General features: G+C 44.2%; 1 protein-coding gene across 1 annotated transcript; it reads left to right on the forward strand.

Moving 5' to 3' along the window:
- Window positions 1-1,738: 1,738 nt before the first annotated feature.
- AMD1 (adenosylmethionine decarboxylase 1) lies at window positions 1,739-19,295 on the forward strand. The gene is made up of 9 exons (XM_038132766.1): window positions 1,739-1,917; window positions 11,777-11,863; window positions 13,109-13,235; window positions 13,611-13,713; window positions 14,539-14,581; window positions 14,667-14,811; window positions 15,819-15,911; window positions 15,999-16,154; window positions 17,128-19,295. The coding sequence occupies exons 1-9, from the start codon at window positions 1,787-1,789 to the stop codon at window positions 17,266-17,268; spliced, it is 1,026 nt and encodes a 341-aa protein (XP_037988694.1). The 5' UTR covers window positions 1,739-1,786; the 3' UTR covers window positions 17,269-19,295.
- Window positions 19,296-20,861: the final 1,566 nt, after the last annotated feature.

Raw genomic sequence — 20,861 nt, forward strand, 5'->3', positions numbered from 1 at the left:
GCTTGGGAAACTGATGCCAATTAAGGCTGATCACAATTAAAAACGATTAACCATCATTAAAACTAAGTAGTCAGCATTAAACTTGATGCAGTCCACTACACAGCCATACAAGTGCTTGTACTGGCACAAGGAAGGAGGCAGCGTGGAGGTACAAACGGCTGAGAAAGGAAAACCTTTTTATTTAGAGTTGTCACAACTCACACTAAGTTAATAAAAACCAGTGAAGCCCCAGCACTGGAGAACACGGTTGTCTGCCAGATATTAAGGCTGTGCCATGGGAGCGTACAGCGGCAACCAGCTACCTAGGGAATGATTCACGTCCAGCTGCCTTGGCAGTGACTCACTGGCTCAGTGACTCACTCCTCCGCTAGTGGACAGAGCCCACTGCCTATTACGCCGTCCGATACTGTCTCACTGTCTCCTAGTAGGGACTCATTCATCCGTCCCCAGCCATCTGCTGCTGCCTGTCCCAAGCAGTGCAAGTACCGTAGGCTCATCGGGGAAGAAGGGCTTTTCTGTTCTTCATTTGGTCAGTTGCGAGCCTTTCCTCAGACTACAGAGTATTGCAACACTGAGTTTATAACGTGTTACACTATCGCTAAAAAAAAATGCTTTAGGCGACCATAGATCTATGTAGTTCTCAACAATTTCTTCTAAAATTAGAAAAAAAAAGAGTCGCAGGTTATCACAGATCCGCGGTCCCTCCAGTGTGCGCCCACAGATGCACATGCCCTGCCCGGTCACTCGCTCCTTGTGCCACACACCCGCGTACCAGTGACTCCCCATTTCTCGGTCACGCACGCTGGGCTCCTGGAAGGGGCGAAAGGAACGGGAACTACGCCTGAACGCTCGGCTGAGCTCCTCTTACGAGCGAGGGAAGCGCCTTACGGCGGACGCAGAGGGAAGGAGCGCCGGGCGCGGGCGCAGCGCTGCCGCCGCGGCCCCGGAAGAGCCGAAATTCTCGGGCTCGCCCCTCGCTCCGCCACGAACGGTTTCGGGGGATGCTCCCCGCCGTCTGTAGGCCATGTCCAGCCCTGCTTCCCCTGACACGGCTCCCTGCGGACCACAGCCTGTGCTTCCCGCCCATGTTCGGGGCGGCGCGGTCCGCTCCCGGCGCGGCCGCCACACCGCGGCCCGAGCGCTGCCCCGGCCCGCCGCCGCCCGCGCTCCATCTCCCGCTCCCTGCGGGCCGGCGGGCGGGAGGGCTGCAGCGGGAGGGGCCAGAGGAAGCGGCATATGCCTCGACGGGCGTCGTGGCCACCCTATGGGAAGCGGGGAAGGGCGGGCCGGAGCGCTGGCCGCCCAATGTGCAGCGCGGCCCGGCGTGATGCGGCTACCTGCGGGAGTATAAAGGCGGCTGCGTGCGCACTGGCCCCTCGCTTACACAGTATGGCCGGCGACATTAGCTAGCGCTCGCTCAACGCTCTTCTCTGTAACAGGGGAACACACGGACTACAAGGAACCGAACCGCATCGCCCGCCCGCACCCCCGCTCGGACTGTAACCCGCTCACACACGCTCACGCCGCATCCGCCGCCGCGCACTCCGGGTGTTTTTCGCCCGTTTAAAAAAAATATCCTTCCTTCTTCTACTTATTCCTTTTTTTTTTTTTTTTTAATTAATATTACAAAAATCCCCCAGAAGGTGAAACCCGCCCGGGACGGACTGGGACCCGGCGGCGGCAGCAGCGCGGCCCGTGCAGCAGCAGCAGCGAACGGTGGCGGCCGGGGGCGGCAGTTTGGTTGTCGTTTAATTTCTGTGGTTGTTGGTTGCCGAGTTGTCTCACCATGAAGGAGAGCGGTGCACACTTCTTCGAAGGGACCGAGAAGCTGTTGGAGGTGTGGTTCGCCCGGCAGCAGCCCGCGCAGCAGGAGCCGCACCAGAGCAAGGGGTCCGGCGACCTCCGCACCATACCCAGGTCCGCGAACGGCCGGCGCGGGGTGGGGTCGGAGCGGGGAGAGGCGGCGGCGGGGGGCAGCGCTGCCCGTGCGGGGCGGCCGGCGGGGCGGGAAGGTCCCTGAATGGCCCGGGTGTGGCGGCGCTTTGGGGGGCGATGGCGGCCGCGCCGGGGGAAGGCAGGTTCCGGGGTGGCCGTCGGTGGGGGCTGGGCTCCCGTGCTGCCGGCCGCCTTCCCGCCCTCCCGGTGACAGCCCCGGCATCTCCCCGCGGGGAGTGACCTTCCGCCGCCCTCCAGAGACCCTCGGGCGGGGAGGCTCCCCTCGTCCCGGCGGGCGGGAGGTGGCGGTGCCGGGGACGGAAGCCATTCCGCGCCGCCACCTCGTGCAGCCCCGCGCGGTTCCCGCTGGCAACATGTGGCGGAGCGCCGGGCGTGTGCCGCGCCGGCCGGGAGCGCCGCGGGGGGAGCGGGCGCGGTGTCGCAGTGCTGCTGGCGGCCGGGGCACGGCAGCGGCGCCCACCGCTCTGCGGCGGCTAGTCCCGCTCCTACGGCCAGTTTCGGGATGAGAAGGCTTGGGAAATACCTGCCCGTGCCGTACTGCGGACAGCGGGGGCTCAGCAATCTCCCTCCCCGTTAATGCAAGCTGGAAAGGGAGATCCCTGTGGCTGTCGGGGCGAGGGTCGATGGTTCCCTCTCACATGGCCGGTGTGGCAGCGACCTCCGGCACTGCGTAGCCGGACAGGTCCATAGAGCGGCTCTCGCCGAGGGAAGCAGGCGGTACCCGGGGACCCTTCCCGTGTCTCCCAGCGGTGCGGCGGACACCGGAGCGAGGGAGGCACCGGGAAAGGAGTGCCCCCTCCTCCCCCAGCAGAAGTGTGGCCGGAGCCGCGGTTTACACGTGAGTGTCCTGGCCGCGCTCCCGGGCCGCGCCGCCGCTCCCGTCGCTCTCCCCCATTGAGGAGCCGAGGCCAATGGGAGCGGGACGCCGCGGAGGGCCGGGCCGCGCCCGTCACCCAATGGGCATGTGGGGAATGCGCTGGCGCCGCGCTCGGCGCCGCCCGCGGCGGGGGAAGGAAGGCCCGGGGCCCGCTCCGCGCCGCTCCGCTCCCGGCGCACGTGTTCGGCACCGGCTCCCGCCGCTCCCCGCCCGCCGCCCAGGAATGTGCCCGCGCCGCCTTTGTTAGCGCAGGAGCCCGTGGCCACCTGCCGGCACACGGGGCGGCTCTGGAGCCGTGCTGGGCATGGGGCGTCTGTACTGCAGATTGCCAGTGCTGCGGTTTGGAGGAGGACAGTGTAGAAACACTGGAGCTACGTGATGTTTAAGGCCCCTTCCATTCTCGGATTCTGTGGAGTACTTAGACTTCTGACTGTGAGGGTCCAGCTGTAGAGCCACAAAAAATAGTGTTCTGGAAGTGTCAGAAAATGGGAGCTGCAAGCTTGAAGTACAAAGCAAAATCTGCAGAACTATGAACGAGCTTGCAGTGACAATAAAAATGGTATGTAGGTGGGATCAGCTGACAGAGTTGGGAAAGGCAGGCTTGTCCTAAGCAAACAGGGCAAATCTGAAGGTTATGCTCATGTGAGTAGCTCACCTTCAGTATGGTCAGCTGTTCAGCTATTCAGGTTCGGATGGTTGCTGGAGGATTTGGCTCTCAAGTGTATCCAGATCTGCCTGTGCATATCGCTGCTACCCAATGGTCTCTTGTCAGAGTTTGAGCAAGAGAGCTTGTCATAGTGTATTTAATGTTTGGAGTATGCTAATGATCTCCCTTCAGTGATGTATCCTATTTGTCTTTTCCTTTGTTTTGGTATTTCTCAGGAAATTTCCCGTGTATATATTGGTAGAATTAGCTATTCACAGATCTGAATTGGCAGTGGGCAGATAACTGCCTTTTTTTTAAAAGAATGAATGGCCCATGTGAGTGCATGTCTGAATGCACATGGTTAGTGGAAGCTTAATTTCTGCTGTACCAGAAGCACTGCAGAGTATTTTTCCCTCTGAGGTAATTTCCTTGTGTAACTTTGACTTGTGAAGCTATTTAGATATTTCTGGGTAATGTACTTAACATGGAAATCATCAAATGTGATTTTATAGCTCTTTGAGGCTTAGTGGTGTAGCAGGTACAGAGTGACGGCTCGTACAGGTAATGTCCAGGCAATCCTGGAAGGAAAATCCTATCTGAACGAAATACTTGCAGATAATGTGAGCTACTTAGGTGCTGAAGGAGTCCTGTAGTGTTTGACTTATAACGTGAAAGATTCCAAAAGTACTCGTTTGACTTCGTGTTACTTTGGCGATGTAGTTTAGAGATGGCATTCTGCGAATGCTTTCCTCACTGACGCACTCGTGCTCTCTGGTGTTCCATTTCTCAGCTGAGACTCGTGTTCACAAAACTGCAAACTTAACTTCTGAACCCAGAGCATTTAATGTAATTGCAGAGTGGGTACTGGGATAGTTCCTTTGTGTGGTTTAGATAAGGCTGTAAAGTTTTAATAGAGTGGATAAAAACTGTTAACTGTAGAACGTGTGGTCTTTAACGCAGTGTCAGTGCTGTGAGCAGGCTTTGAAGACTTTTGTGTTAATTGGCTCTTAATGCAACATGTTAATCTAAGGTGCTTGCTTTCTTTGCTAGGAAGCTGTGACATGTCTGAAAGTGTTTCTAGCATGAAATGACCACGTACAAACATTTTCTTTTGGAAAACTGTCAGAATTAAATGACCTATTACAGCTGATAGCTGCAAATGCAAGTCCTGAATACAATGTATCCTGCTATGCTAATTCTATAAAGGTGATTGAATGAGCTAGTTTATGTTGAACAGAACCTGAAATCAAAGCTGAAACTGTAGAACAATAGCTAAATTAGAATCAAGTTGCAAACCAGTTGAGCTTGCCTTTTGTATTGTAATACCTGCTTAGTAGTGAAATGTGAACCATTCATCTGCTGAATGACTAAGCTGGTGTTCAAAGCTAAAAATTTCCATGTTGTGTGTGCTTGTTAGGATTAGATATTTTAAAGTCTTTGCTGGATATCTTGAGCTGATGCAATTAAGACTTTTCCACATTTTTTTTTCCCTCCTATGGGCAAACCTGCTTTCTTTATCAAAGTTTGGATTATGTGTAATGTGTTTCAGAAAAGATCTTTGTCAGTTAATACCTTCAGTAAAGGTCCTAGCTAAAAAGTATGGAACTTGAGCTTTACTTTGTTAAGTTTTGGGGTGTTTTTGCTCACTTGTTAATGAATTATGCAGAAAGGTCTTGTGGTTGAAATAGTTACTGGCAAGCATCTCAGCATGCCTACCCTGCTTATATATCCAGTAGTGAAATGAAGTTAATGTTTTTGTGGTCTCAAAATAATTTGCTTTAATTTTATTGCTTGTTCTCACTATGCTTTGTAAAGCATGATTTTTCCCTAAAAAAAAGTAGCCTTAAACTATGTATGGAAAACAGGGTTTGCTGAAAACATTATGAGCTTGCTGCAAGCCCTGGATTTCCATGGTGACTGTGTAGTGCATTCACTATCCCCACAGTAAAATAAGCTGTTTGTTCCTTCAGATGATGTGCCGCTATGCATTTTCCATCTCAGGATCCTGAACGTACAAAAGTTTGAAACCATAAATGAATGATGCCAGTGTTAAAAGTTCATATCTCAAGCATTCAAGCCTGAGGAACACTCTGAAATTGAGCTTGTTTATGGACTTTTAATCACCTTCCTACTTGTCTGTATTACTTGGAGACACAAGCTGGAGAAAACTGCGGCAATGAGCAGTATGGGCTGACACTGATAGGACATTCTGATCCTGTGCTACAGGAAAGCTCCCAAGCACTGACACTCAAGGATTTGATAGGAGTCCTGTAAATCCTTGCTGTGTGCTGCACCCTGTAGCCTGAGTCAGCTCACTGCTGCAGTGCTGCTGCATCTCTGCTCCTGCCCCCAGTCCTGGGCAGTGCTACCAGCCCGTTTCCTCAAACACTGGAGGTACAAGGAAGCTGGGCTGTGAGCCCTGCTCTGCTCCTACTCCTGCAGTGCTTTGGAACAAAACTGAAGGGACTCTGGAAAGAAGGCAGGGCTATGCTAAGGTAAGAACTTCTGTCCCCATGTACTTGTGGAGCTTTTTTAATGGATGATGCAAGTTTATCTGGAGAACTTTATGTAAGAGTGCAGTCTTCCCCTTAACCAGAATGGCTATTAATCAATTAGATTTTAGATCTGGTTCAAAACTGCTGGTAAAATGTTTTCTTGTAACTCAGAATTGTACCTAAGGAATGGTTTCACACGATGGAAACAAGCCCTTTTATTCTCACTTCTACTGATTCTGATACTGCTTGCAGGAAGTGAAGACTTATGCTGAAGACTTTTTGACATTTTCCTACCTTACCACTTAAAGTGCTGAAGCATTTGGGTAGTCACTGTCTGGCAAAGGTCTGGGTCCTGAGTGAGACTCTGTAGACAATAAATAAGCAGCTATTGGTATATTCCTCAAAGGGCTTTCCTAATGGTTGCTTGCTCAGCCAGGAGAACTTTTGGGGCTTTTGGTAGATACTTGCTGCCTTAGAGTGTGTTCTTTCTGGAGAAAATTACGCTCGAATTTGCCCTCAGTGTTGCTTGGAAGTCCTGCTCTCCCCGCTGGATCTTGTGCTTTCTCAAGCACTTTGAATGTCCTTGGATATGAGAGACTTGGGAATACCCATTGAGTGTCTTTGGATGTAAAGGATGGAGTCCCCATTCCATGTAACTGCAATAGTGGTGTAAGGCCTACAAGAGGAGAAATATGCAGCCTTCAGCTGTGGCCATCTTTGTGCCATTGCTGAATTATCGTGGTTTCATTTGGGAGTGATGCTCTAAGTAGTTGGCTTGGGACTTTCTAGGTAAGAAGGATTTTGTGAGCAGTGCTGCATAGAATCACTTTCACTGTGGATGCAATTTTCCACCCAGGTGCTTGTCTCTCAAGATGAAGTGCATGTCCCTGGAAGGCTTCTTAGGTTTAGGATAAGGGAGATGTGGACATTCTCTATATCTGTGCTCAGAGCATATAGAGGGTGTGACACTTTTGTGCACCCCACAGATAATGCCTATGTAAGCTTATCACGTTGCAAGGGTCTTAGCCTAAACTCAGGCTGTGGTTCAAGGTATCCTATCTTAAACAGCAATTTTTAAATTACATTTCTAAGAGGTAGTAATTCACATGCAGCTGTCTGAACAGAAGTACACGAGCTGCTGAGAGGTGCTTTTAAATGCTTATGACTTTTGTGCGGTTTGTACTGTTCCTACCTGTTTCAGGATGCTTGAAAGCAATGTTCCAGCTCTGATGACACTGATCTTTAGCCAGCTTCATGTGTCTTGTCTGTGTAGGCAGCTTAGACACAGTTTTAGGCTGTCTGGATCATGGTGTTGGTAGGAATTTGCCTGTTTACCTGTAGCCTGCTAATGAGGTAACTGATACCTATGTGGCTCCTAAAAACACTTAGTAGGTAACAAGTATGGGATAAAAGATTGTTCTGCAGTTGAATGCTTGACATTACAACAAGGTCTTACCTAGTCTAGATTAAAAGGCTTATTACTTATGGTACTATAGAATTGTCAGCTGTTCTGTTCTAATGAAAAGCTATGCTAAGCTGTCTTTAAGAGTTCCATATTCTTTATTTCCTAATTCCTACCCTACTGCAAGTTTTTCTTCCCAGTGCTGTCAGGCTGTCTCAGCAAGTTCCTGGTGGTGGGGTGGTGTGCTTGAGGAGGCTGTTGGTTGCTGATAGGAGTGAGTTCTTGATGTAGTTCTTAATCTCTTCAAATTGCTGTTAGCACCTTCCCAGTTGGCCTGAAACAGCAGTATTGTGCTTGGTATGCTTGACTCCTGTTAAAGAATGTGTTTTACCCCTGAAGGTAAAGGCTCAGAAGAGGCCAATAACTTGTGTGCAAAAGCATGGTTTTATCTCTCAAGGAAAACTTCCTTCTGAAACAAAGGAGCAGATACGATGTTTTGGAACTTAGTTGAGAGGAACTATTGACTATTCATGAAGCATACTTCCTACAATTAAGCTACTTCTATTATACTATTCTACTATTCTACCTCTACTATAATAATAGCTTTTTCCTACACACACCTGGTTGGCAGTTTGACTGGAGCTTATTTGTACTCTGGTAACAAATCTGTTGATAAGGCACTAAATATTACAACGCAGGTATAGGAGTAAATTGTTAAGCTTGATTTTTTTTTGGGGGGGGGTGTTCTGCTAGTCAGCTCTAAAACAAATAGCTTTTTACTATTCAAGCAAGGACAGCTCTTCACCCTTGAGTAGATGTATTTCATTTTCATTTGCTGTTGTCTGAGAAGGTGCAGTCATTAAAGATGCATCATGCTTGCCCAGTCAAGAAACTAATTTGACACTGGATAAGTAGCATTTATTTGAATATTGGAGAGGGGATCTTACAGCTTTGGAACGAAGTGGTCAATGAGTCCACACAAGTGAGAAGTCAATCTCAAGTCAGTGTCTGCAGGTCTGCTGCAGAACTTGCTTACAGAGAGAGCTGCCAATAACTCTCATAGAGGTCATGTTCCACTATGCTTGAGTATAGGAAAGCAGTTTCCAAGCTGGTGTTGTTTTGATGTCTGGCTATGGGAAATAATTTAGGAAACAGTAATGCCTTGCACATTGATCATTGAAGGGGGAATTTTGAAGAGCAGAAGTCCATGATGGTACTTCAGTGAGAATCAGACTTGCTTGGGTGCCCTTTTTCAGTTACAGGCTTTTCTTCCAAGTTAAAACTTAACTCAGCTATGAAATTAGTAGTGTTCTCAAATACTTAAATTACTAACTCAGTGGATTTTACTTACTATTGAATAGCTGCAATAGATGTAGTATGTAGTGATAACCATTGAAATACTACTTTTAAGGCTGATTTTGTTTCTTCATTCAAGTGTGGGTAGATATTGTCTCAACTAGTAACAATTATATGGATCCAAAAAAAAGGAGGGAAGAAATACAAGAGTTAGACTTGTAGTGAACTTAATCTGCTTGGGGCAAAGTAGTCCCAGATGTTCTTTCTTAGCTGTGCTTTAAACAATAGAACATGCCAAATACTAAGGTCATCTTGTTTAAATAGATTATGTTGGATCAAATCCAGCCTTTCTTTAGTTTTCTGTACTTAGCTTTAAAATGCAGATAGATACAGGCCAGTTTCCCTGCAGAACTTCTCCCAAGTCTCATCCTGGGTGCTGCAACCCTTTGTTAGTCTGTGTATGCTTCTAGAGCAAGCCTAGCATCCTGTCTGTTTCTAAAGCTGTAGGGATTTTCCTTAGTGCTGCTCCAGACAGATCAAATTATGACCTGACCCCTTATTTCTGTAAAGGCTGAACACAACATTTAGTGTTTGCTTAGCCAGGGTTTCTGTAGTACAATAGTGAGGACTTGAGCAAAGCTGTGATATGCAGAGGTCTTGTGCAACTGCAGATTTCAGCCATGGTACCTAAATACCAACTGTAGTACCAACAAGCATAACAGGACTTCCTTTGCATCATGGGCTTTGCACTTTACACACAGTAGTGCACTGTTAGTGCTACACTGACCCCTCACTGAACTACCAAACTTGTTACATCTTCCTCTCCTAATATGTGTCTGGAGCATGGACATTTCCCTGAAATGCCTGCACAGAGCTGCACTACAGTGATACTTGAGGAATAAGTGTCACCTGCCTGCATAAGGCTGAGGTTTTGACTGTCTGACCGGGTAAGAAGCTTGTGGAGGCTGAGAAGTATGCTCTTGCAAAGCCTAAGATAGTTACATGCCCATTAATACTTGGACAAGTACAAAATCAGATTTGTAGTAATGTACAAATGGGGTTAGTACAGCTCAGCATCATGGAACTCTTCCTCACCTTTCCCAAATGCAATGCCAGGCTCTGGGTGTTTATTTAATGGCATAGAAGATGTCGGTAGGGATGCTGGAATGGTTTGAGCAATCTAATATATTATCTAGTTCAATTTTCTGGGAGAGTGGCTGGCAAACTTAGGCTGGTGTGCTGTAGCCAGAGAAAATGAAATCCTCTAGTATTTTTACTAGCAAAATAGTATGATTTTCTAGGAGAATTTAAAGATAGTTTATATTGTATCTATTTCACTCTTTGAATTTACCAGCCTTTTTAAGGTGAGCAGTCACTTGAATTTTCATGTGCACTTGAGTTTTAGGAACAGAGCTAACTCCAGTCAATGACATAAGTATAGAGCTGAGTAAATATGTGGGACTTGAGCTGAGCACTCAAAATAACCTTTTTAATTTGATGTGGAGATTTGAGTGTCTGTGCTGTCATGTCTGTGTTTGCAAAAAAGCATTTCATCAAGGGTCACTAACTGGGGTAAACCTCACTTTGATTTTAAGTATCCAGTTCTATCACAGAATTTCTAAATTAATCAGATGTGCATTGATTGAGTGTTTTTTAAATGGATAGGATTTTCTTAACATGTGTTCTGGGTGAATCATATATATAAATATTACTAGTCTGGTGTACTTCAAATGGGAAAGTCCTCAAGTATTACTAAAAGTACAGAATTCAGTTTCAAAAGGCATTCTCCTGAATTAATGAATTTGTTGAGGGAGAAGTTAAGGCATTTATTTGCTGACTGTTCAGAAAGGCTAAAGAATATGTGGCTGATTTAATTATACATATAACAGAATCTAAAACTTCAACTGCATGAACTGACCAGTTTTCTAAGGGGAAAGACTGGTGGCTGCAGGAGAAAGTGTGTTGATGGAATTAACAGTGAGTGCTCTGTCCTGGCATACAGCCACAGACGGGGCTTTTGCAGTGCCAGTAAAGGGTGAGAGGTCTGCCTCCTGAAGAAGGATTAGGCTGACAGTTTTATATGGGCAAGCTGAGCTTGCTTGGTGATGAAAAACTAGTGATTTTTTGGTGCTCCTAGCTCCTGCAGTTATTCCAGCTCTACTGGTGATCAGCTTAGTTTTATGCTGGGTTAGTAAATCTCTTGGATCATGACATCTCTGAGGACAAGAGCCAGCACAAACCTGCAGGTGGAATATGCTGTGGGCAGGGAGAAGTAGGACAGCTGGCAGTCTTGTAACTTTGTGACGTCAGGAAGCTGTATCTGTTCCTGTCTTATTTATAGTAAAATTGACTACATTGAATTCTACTAATCTGGTGTAGACACAAGACTGAAGTGGCAACCAAAGTAGGTTTTTTTTGCAAGTCCTTAATTTCTCTTTGAGTACTTAAAAGCCTTTTGGCTTAATCTGAGCCCTTGGTTTTTGTTGACTTTTTTTTTTTCAGACTCTTTGTAGAATGAGTAATATTAGTAAAGAATTGAAATATTCAACTTCTGCCACCATACCGAGTTCTGGTACTGTAGCTACAGTTTGCACTGTATGAAGGAATTCTGTGATCCTCGTTGCCCAAAGAGGAATTCAGGCCATTGAAATCTATTCGTTTCTGGCTTTTCAGTTATATTATGATCTTGACTCTAAACTGGTCAATTAAAACATCTTAATGATAACTTACTGGTTTATTACTGTAGTAGTTGCCAATGACTACTGTGGTAGAAGTGCATGGAGGTTCAACCTGAAGCATACCTTAAGTTGCCAGCATGTGGGATGCAGGATTTAAGGTTATCCTGGCTCACCTGGTTAGAAGCTTGAAGTTCCACATGCAGCAGATCATGATAATGAATTTTGAGGACTACTGAGCCATGAAGAGTAAAGAATGGAGTATTACTGTGTTGGGAGAGTCAGTCCCTGTATGAAAACTCTTCCCATTTTGTGCTCTTGGATCCAGTAACTCAGGACTCGGGCCTTGTTTGGGCTTTTTACCCAGGGCTCCAGCAAGCTTTGGTTTGTCTAACCTGTTGTTTGTGCTCTTCTGTCATTTCTTCACAGGATTGAGTGGGACAAACTTCTGGAGAATGTGCATTGTTTGATCATAAGTGTGACAAAAACTGACAAGCAGGAAGCTTATGTACTCAGGTAAGGCTCTGGCTCATTCTTCTAGTCCCTAGGAGGGGAAAAAGTGAGAGCTGTCGTATGTGATTTGCTTGGCTGAGAATCCAATCTTGGGTTAATGGCAGGTTGATGGCTGCAACTTGCAGGGATCTCCTGCTCAGAGGTGCCAATCTTTTCATATCCTTTAACCAAAAGGATGGACAGAGCTGTGATGGCATCACTTAATTTTGTCTGTGGGTAAATAAGTGTCCCAAATACAGAATTTCAGTATTACTTCAGCAGAATAGGCTAGAGATGTCACTTATAGATCAGCAAAAAAACCTTATTGGTAGATCAGCCTTAACTGCACATAATACAATCAAGTGGAACAGCTCTTGCAGCTGACATAAGGGTATCTGTAAAACTGTAGCTTTCCTGGAACCCTGGAATTTTTGTTGTGTGTGCTGCAGTTAGTTGTAAGGACACTACTTTTGCCATGTGTTTTTAATCTTGCAGAATACTTCCTTGCTTTTTGTACATGAACTTTACAGACACATTTGACATTCTCTGGTTTACTTCAGATTACAAATACTGAAGTTCTTGTACTCTAAAAGACTGCCTTGAGGGCAAGGTCGTGCTAAGAGCAAGCTAGTCAAAGAAACTGTGTTCAAGTCTTGTTTCTTCAAGCTTCGTATATTTAAAACAAAATTCTGGAAAGTAACTAGTTGCACTGCATCCTGGATGAAATTTAACCTTGATTTTGAATTTGTAAACAGCATTCCAAAAGGAGTTATTTGAACTAATTTTTACTCCCATTGTTCAGTACCTGATGAAAAGATACTTGTTAAGCATGTTTAAATGTCCTGGATGTGGTTTCAATGCCTATCTCCAGTTCAGCTGGGCTGTAGTTAAGTACCTGACTTAGTTTATATATTGTTAATTTCTGTATCTTATGAGCCATATAATGCAGCTGTGCCTGTGTACCCACTTCACAGCATATTTGTATTTCTCAGGTAGTTTGAAGGTGTCTAATGTGTGTGCCTTTTCGTGTAGTGTGACAGCTCTGTAATATCATGCTTGGAGCAGGTGTTTGTTTTGGGAAATTATAACAGCTCTCAAATGTTAGCTGTGTTCTGTTGATTTGATCTATTTGCTCAGTATGTTTGTGCTGTTTGCTGAGTGTTCACTTAAAGTAATGCATTTGACTGGGATAAGGACCAAGACCTAAGAACTCCCTGCTGGATTGTTTTATGTAGAGCACTGAATATCTTCTTCACACCTCTTTTACAGTGAGAGTAGCATGTTTGTCTCCAAGAGACGTTTCATTTTGAAGACGTGTGGTACCACCCTCTTACTGCAAGCACTGGTTCCCCTGTTGGAGCTTGCTAGGGAGTACAGTGGGTTTGACTCAATTCAGGTAAGGTGGCAAAAATCTTCCTTAGAATGTACAAAAAGCTTTTTTGCCGCTATCTCAAATTCACTCTTTTCATTAAATGCCCTTTTATTTGTCTTAGTGGGTGCTAACTAACAAATGCCATTGAGCTGAGTTACTTAAGAGTTACTGTGCCCACGTTGTCTAGTGGAAAACAAGTTGGCACGTCAGTGGTCTCCTGAAGCTTAGAAATTCAGGAATAACTCTGTGCTTCTGAAATGTGAATACAGTAGCAGTGTTTTGATAAGGAAAACTTAGGTCCTGTGAAAGTTCATGGTAAATGCTTGCATTTTTCTAGATTCTTAGATTCAAGGTGGATGGGTAATACTCAGTACCTAAGATACACTCTTATTTTTTCAGAGCTTCTTTTATTCACGTAAGAATTTCATGAAGCCTTCCCACCAGGAGTACCCACATAGGAATTTCCAGGAAGAAGTAGAGTTTCTTAATGAAATCTTCCCAAGTAAGTTGATGCAACTTCAGCAAAGTTGGGTGGAGGGTTGATGTTATGTGAGAAGTGATGAGCAGTACAATAGGTACAGGCTGCCAGGCCAGGAATTCAGCAGTTCTTGCATGAAAGTCAAAAGCTATAAGTACTTATTTTTTGGATTTCTGATACTAGCTTGCCAAGATTAAAATTTGTATTATACTAAGCTTGATATTTAACACCTAGTCTAAACCGGCGTCATCTTCAGACTTCCAATCACTCTGCAGAATTCTGAAAGCCCTATTAAAAAGCTGGGATAGTAATTTAAAGTAAGTAATGCACTGAAGAAAAATGTGGGCTTTTCACACATTACTATGTGAAATGTGTGAAGTGTTATGAAATGTGAAGAAGTTACTATGCTAAAACCTGAATTTAAGCATTTAATGCAGTTTAGAACTACAGGAAGAATCTTAAATTTTAAAAGTGGCATGTTTTTGAAGGAACATGGAAGCTGTGGTACTTACCTGAGTTACTTGAAAATAAATTATAATCATAAATGCATTTAATAGAGGCTTCAAGAGTACCAGGGCTTCTCTCTGTGATAGCTAAACTGTAATATTGATTTCCTGATAGCAGCCTGTTAGCTGGGGTGTCCAGACCCACTTCTGAGGAAGCTTACTTTTCTAATTATTAACTTGGCATTCCTGAAGTTAAATGCCTGTTTGGTACAGCTGCTGACTGCATCAGTGAACTTCATGGGATTCTGTGAAAGGCCCCTGTCTTCAAATAAGAAATGAATAGAATATTTTACATAAATGTTCAGCTGTGGTACATTGACTGGGGGTTTTTTGTCTTGTCTAGATGGAGCAGCTTATTGCATGGGGCGTATGAACTCTGATTGCTGGTATGTATGTGAAGAGTTTGTAGTCTTTACAGTGGAACTTGGTGCTGACAATATGTGTTACATACTTGATTTGTGCTTTATCTAGGTACCTGTACACCCTGGATTTCCCAGAGAGTCGGATATCCAATCAGCCTGATCAGACACTGGAAATTCTGATGAGTGAGCTTGACCCAGTAGTTATGGACCAGTTCTACATGAAAGATGGTGTTACTGCAAATGATGTCACTCGTGTATGTTTGCTTGAAAACTGAGCATTTTGGGGAGTGGTGGCAGTTGGGCAACAAAATGCTTCATTCACTTAGCTTTTAATACAAGGTTTATTTTGTGGTAGGAGAGATGCCATAGAAAGTGCCAGGTTAATACTTTGGGAGGAAAATGGATTTAACCCAAGAGTATTTTGGGGAATAAAACATGTTTTCAATGCCCTTCCTTTAGTGAAAACAGCAATATGCAGTGCTTTGGGTGATGGGAAGCTTTTGCTCTGAAGAATGCAGGAGTAGGAATAAAACCACAATTTGAGTAACTTTCAAGGATGGAGATTATGAAGAGTAAGGCTTAGACTGGAGATAAGGAATGCAGAGCTTAAGTAGGTATCTAAATCAGGGTTAAATCAGGGAGCCATTTGGATGAGGGGAAGGGCAGACTTGGGGTCTAAGCATAACTAAATGGGTTTGCCTCCTTTACCCAGGTGGGGAAGTCATGTGACATGAACAAGTTTTCCTGACAAGTACACTGACTTCATCTTGTTTTCCATCTTAGGCTTTGATTCTCACACTGTATTTGCTATTGAGATTTGGCTGTAGCTCAGGTACTGTGTGGTAAATCAAAATGCTTGGGATTGCACTTCTTCCTAGGGTATAAACTAGTATATCCTTACTCTGGAGTAAATGTAAACGGCCTTCGCTTTGTGAATAGTGGTTGAAGAGAAGCTCCATTTTCCATTTCAGCAGCAAGAGCAAATACGTTTTGGAGTTCTAAGCTGTTTCCTTGTCCTGGATGGATGCAGCTGGGCTCTGTAAGAGGCAGTGTGATAGCTTGCTTGCAGCTTGTCACTGCCATTGATGTAGTGACAGGATGCAAACAAAAGTCATCTACAGTGGTACATGTAATCAGACTCACCTGTTCTTGGGAGAATTCTGGTGTCCTTATTGCTAAATAGATGTTCATTCTGCCTTTGAGGTAACTCTAAACAAGTGTAAGGATGCATGATAAACGGAGTTGTTTAACTTTGTTTCAGATGAGTGGAATTCGTGACCTGATACCAGGTTCTGTTATTGATGCTACAATGTTCAATCCTTGTGGGTATTCAATGAATGGGATGAAATCGGATGTAAGTTTTACACCTATTAATAATTAGCATGGGTAAATAAAAAGAAATAAATATTTGGTGGTAATAATACCTTATTTTTTTTTTCAGGGAACTTACTGGACTATTCACATCACTCCAGAACCAGAGTTTTCTTATGTTAGTTTTGAAACAAATATAAGTCAGACCTCTTACGATGACCTGATTAGAAAAGTTGTAGAGGTTTTCAAGCCAGGAAAATTTGTGACAACTCTCTTTGTTAATCAGGTGAGTTTTCTTGCATTAGCTTATCAGCTGATGAAATTCATAAAGACAAAAATGAAGCAAGGCTAGAGATTTTTACTGGATATTAACAGTTTCCAGTTTCCTTCTATATTTGACTGATAGTTTCTTTGGAAAGTTAAAATACTCTTCAGTCTTGCTATGACGTGTACTAAATCTGATCTTCAGCAAACTTCAGAAACAGTAAGATGCAACATCCCAGTCCCAGAATTCTAATGACTTCTTATGTAGATCTGTATAAGCATAATTTCTTTCCTTGGCATTTCTCTGGGTTTGCCTGCCACTGTCAGTTGGAGAACACCTGCTGTTAATAGCGTTGCTCTCAGCTACTCAGAGAACCACAAAATTATTTGGGTTGGAAAGGACCTTAAAGATTGTGTACTTCCAACCCCCTGCCATGGGCAGGGACACTTTCCACTAGACCAGGTGGAATAGGAATAGGAAAAGCCCCATCCAGCCTGGCCTTGAACACTGCCAGGGATGGGGCATCCTCAGCTTCTCTGGGCAACCTGTTCCAGTGTCTCACCACCCTCACAATGAAGATTTTTTTTTCCCAATATCTAATCTAAACCCACCCTCTTTCAGTTTAAATCTTTTGCCACTTGTTCTGTCACTAGGTGCTCTGGCAAAAAGTCCTCTCTAGCTCTCTTGCAGCCTCTTTTAGGTACTGGAAGGTGGTGTAAGGTCTCCCCAGAGCCTTCTCTTCCCCAGGCTGAACAACCCCAATTCTCTCAGCCTGTGTGCATAGGAGAGGTGCTCCACCCCCCATAACTGTTCACAGAACAGCAGTACCATATGTAGGGAGCAGAATCACTGCTTGGGAATGAAGCTTTCTGCACCATTGTCAGGAAGAGTTTTAAAACATGTTGATAAGAACCATGTATGAAATGCAGTGTGCTAATCCATCTCTAAATGACAGCTTTAAAAGTAACTTCCCCCTTATTGTTTTGTTTTCTAGAGCTCTAAATGTCGCACAGTGTTTTCCTCTGCCCAGAAGATTGAGGGGTTTAAACGTCTTGATCACCAGATTGCCCAATTCAGTGATTATAATTTTGTTTTTACCAGTTTCACAAAAAATCGCCAGCAACAGCACAGTTGATTAAGAATGAAGAAAAAGCGCAAAAAGAAATCCCATATAAAAGGTGGTGGTTGCTTTCTAGTTAATGATTCAGGGGGCCATGCTTTCCACTCCCACCACCTTGTAGTTGTGGAAAGCCCTAGGTGTAATCATAGTATAACCATTTTGAATTGTATGCATTATTATATCAAGGAGTTAGATATCTTGCATGAATGCTCTCTTCTGTGTTTAGGTACTCTATGCCACTCTTGCTGTGAAATTGAAGTGCATGTAGAAAAATCTTACTGTATGGAACTTTACAACACTTGTAAAAATGATTCAGGTAGAATTACACACAGTATAGTTTTTCTCCAAGTATCACCAAAAATTCCCCACAGACAAGGCTTTCGTCCTCATTAGACTTCAGCCTCAACCTACTAACTGGGGACAGTTCTCTGTTAAATTGTCACTTTTTTTTTTAATTCTATGTTGTGATTGCAGTCTAAAACCGTTTTTGATGAACTTCTGTGATTTCTAATGAAACTGATTCCTAATTAACATTTTCATGTTTGAAAAAACTTCTTAAAACAGTTACAAATTGTTTTGCTACTACAGGTGGTGGTTGATTTATTTTTAAATCAGACTGACTTTTCATGCTCTGATAAAGCTTCTAGGAATTTGCTCAGCTCTCCTGTAGAACTGGGCTAACACATTGGTCTTTCACCTTTAGTAACTTGGGTATCGGTACTAGTGCAGGCTAAATTGTCTCACCTTAATGGTCATTTGTCTGTCCACATCCCCGAGCTGTCACACCGCTACGCAATGGCAGAATTTGATGAAGGTCCAAGACTTGACAGGGGAAGAGCTGAGCCAGGCTTCAAGTGCTTTGGCATCATTGTGTGACAGCTTTGCAAAGTGCAAGTTGATATTGGCAGCAGGCATTTTCTGTCCTGATCACCTGTTATGCCAGAGCAGGAAGCTGGTGCTCCTGAGCCCTGGCAGGTAGGGCTGGTGGAGGAGTGGAATTTGCCAGTCTGGGTGCGTTGATTGGTTTGGATTATTCTCAGTAAAACCTGTGACCTGCCACTTGGGACTGTAAAGAGTGCTTCTAAACTGGTCCAGTGTCACTTCATTTTGTTGTTCCAAGCAAAGCTAATGCCTCTGTCTTGTGACAGTCCTGTGACATTGTTGTGCATGTGACTTATGTTGTACTTGATTGTTGTGACTTCATCTGTTTTTTCCTCCTAATTGCTAAGGTGGTTCCTCTCTCTGTGACTTGAGGGCATTAAGTGAAGGTATAGAACAAGAACCGTCTGGGACACCTGGACAGAAGTGAAATAGAATGATATTCATGGAGCACGAATAAGTGTGTAATTCAAAGTCACTTTAATGAGTATTGACTAAAATGCAGGCTTTGAAAAGCTGGCACACTTTCAGCTATGTTTGTTTGCAAATACTGGTATTTTAACAGCTGTGAGACCAGCATGTTAACAACAAAATTGAGATTATTTTTCCCCTCTTGTCCTTGCAGTGTTTTGACTCTTTTCTGGTTTGATGCAATGGTTCTTTTGTTCCTTCTGTATTTATAAATGAAGCACTTTTTCAGTGCTTCTAAACTAAAATCTGCTTGGTTAGAAATCAAGTGGTTGGAACATTTTGATTTTTTTTAAAAAGCATATTATTGATGTTCTTTACCAATGTTATCAATTACATGCTGTAAATGGCACTAATGCTTTTTGGTGTTAATATTGAGGACCAATATTTCAATGGGGGTTTTTTGTGTTCTTGCATTGTCCCAATTGTTCTGACTTTTTTTGGCTTGAGGTTGTTTAAGTAGACTGAAGATCCCTTTTCAAGTAATACTGAAAGAGAATGCCTCTTACAAAAAGAAGCATAAGCCTCGTCTATGAAAATGAAAGCTGTTGAATGGGTTATTGAACTATCTGGGTGATCAGGATGGGGGGAGTATGGTGTTTATAATTTCTGTGGTGTTAGACTTTGATCATTTAAAAATATCTGTACCACAACTTAACGCTTCAATAAAAGTTCGCTTAAATTGTTTGTAGTGATGATCTGGCAATTCTATCCTTCACTCTCTTCATGCTTTATGGTACCAAATGGTTTGATTCTGAAAGAGATTTGTGTCCTTACTGTCCTAATTTGCACTGCTCCTGTAGGGGGTGCATCTCAACCCACTGGCAGTTTAAAATGAGGCAGCATGAAGCCAAGTGAAAATGTTACGCTGTTCTTGAAGCTAAAACTGTTTCTCTAAATGAACTCAAAAATTTGTTGTCTACATTTAACCTGTATTTTTTTGAGCATTAAATATTCTAAATAGCCCTCTGAATTAAGACAACTACTTCTAAGTAACAAGCTGGCATGCATTTATGTACTTAAGCTTAGACTGACTTTGAGAGTTCAAGGTGAGATTTATCTCTTAAGGTAAAGTAGGCAGGTACCTAATCTAGATAGTAACCTAGACCAGAAGCTAGTGGCTAGCAATGTCAGTTCTAAGCAGATGCAACCAGCACAACTGAAAATTCCTTGAGTTCATGTGCAGGAAAAGCAGCTGCAGTTTAATCATACCCGATTAAAGCTCCAGCAGTGCTGATATCCCCCAGTCACCTAAGTATTGTGTTGCTATTTGAGGTGTAAAACATATAAATTTAGTCACCCAGAACCTCATCTCTGATGTTACATATCTCTAATGGGGTTCTGGATAGTAAATAGTAACTTGTAGTTATTTCAAGTACTTAAGACTTTTTAAAAAAGCCCAACAAACTCTATGAGAATAAGAAATTCCAATTTGCAACATCGAGAGATCATGTTTTAACAATGTCAGCCATGACAAATTAGCAGTAATCTACCTCTGAGGGGTACTGATGGAGTTGCTGAAATAGCTTGTCAAGCCACTTCTAATTATTTAGCAGCTGTCCTGGTTAACTGGAAAGGCCCCAGTTGGCTGGAGGGTAGCAGATGTGATGCCCACCTGCAAAAAGGGCTGCAAGGAGGCTCTGGCAGTCTGGCCTTGTTGCCAGGGAGGGTCATGGAGTGTATGATACTGAGCACTGTCCCACAGCACATACAGGACAATCAGGCCCAGCCAGCATGTGTTTGTGAAAGACAGCTCTTTCACAAGACCTGTCTTGTGATTGACCAAACTTCTCTATCTGTGGCAAGCTGACCCACTCAGTGGATGAGGGAAAGGTGGATGGTGCCCATCTGGACTTCAGTAAATCCTTGGATGCTGTGTCACAACATGCTGGAGCAAACTGGGTGCACTGTTTTCTGGGTGAAAAAACAGGCTGGGTCATCAGACCCAGAGAAGGGGGTGGGTGTGCTGCATCCAGCTGGTGGCTGGTCACCAGTGGTGTTCCCTGGGGCTCAGCATTGTGGATACAAAGCTGGTGGTGTCTCATCCATTGGCAGGGGGGATTTTTAAGGTTCCTTCAAATCCAAACCATTTTATGATTCTCTATTAGACTGTGTGGGGATGGAGGGGATGGGCAGACTGAAGGTGGCCCGACTGGGACAGGAAAGAGGATAAGGCAGTTCTGTGCCTGAGCACTATCATGTCCTTTCATGGGGCAGAAAGGGAGATGGTGACACCAGTGCTGGTACCAAGCCACTTGAAT

This window comes from Motacilla alba, chromosome 3, assembly GCF_015832195.1.
Source record: "Motacilla alba alba isolate MOTALB_02 chromosome 3, Motacilla_alba_V1.0_pri, whole genome shotgun sequence".
NCBI classification, from domain to species: Eukaryota; Metazoa; Chordata; class Aves; order Passeriformes; family Motacillidae; genus Motacilla; species Motacilla alba.

What these genes read in the sequence shown, in the direction of transcription:
- AMD1 (XM_038132766.1), top strand. Translation starts at nt 1,787, where the DNA reads ATGAAGGAGAGCGGTGCACACTTCTTCGAAGGGACCGAGAAGCTGTTG. An exon ending in CGTATGAACTCTGATTGCTG is followed by an intron (nt 14,582 to 14,666) that starts GTATGTATGTGA and finishes TGCTTTATCTAG; the next exon opens with GTACCTGTACACCCTGGATT. An exon ending in TGAATGGGATGAAATCGGAT is followed by an intron (nt 15,912 to 15,998) that starts GTAAGTTTTACA and finishes TTTTTTTTTCAG; the next exon opens with GGAACTTACTGGACTATTCA.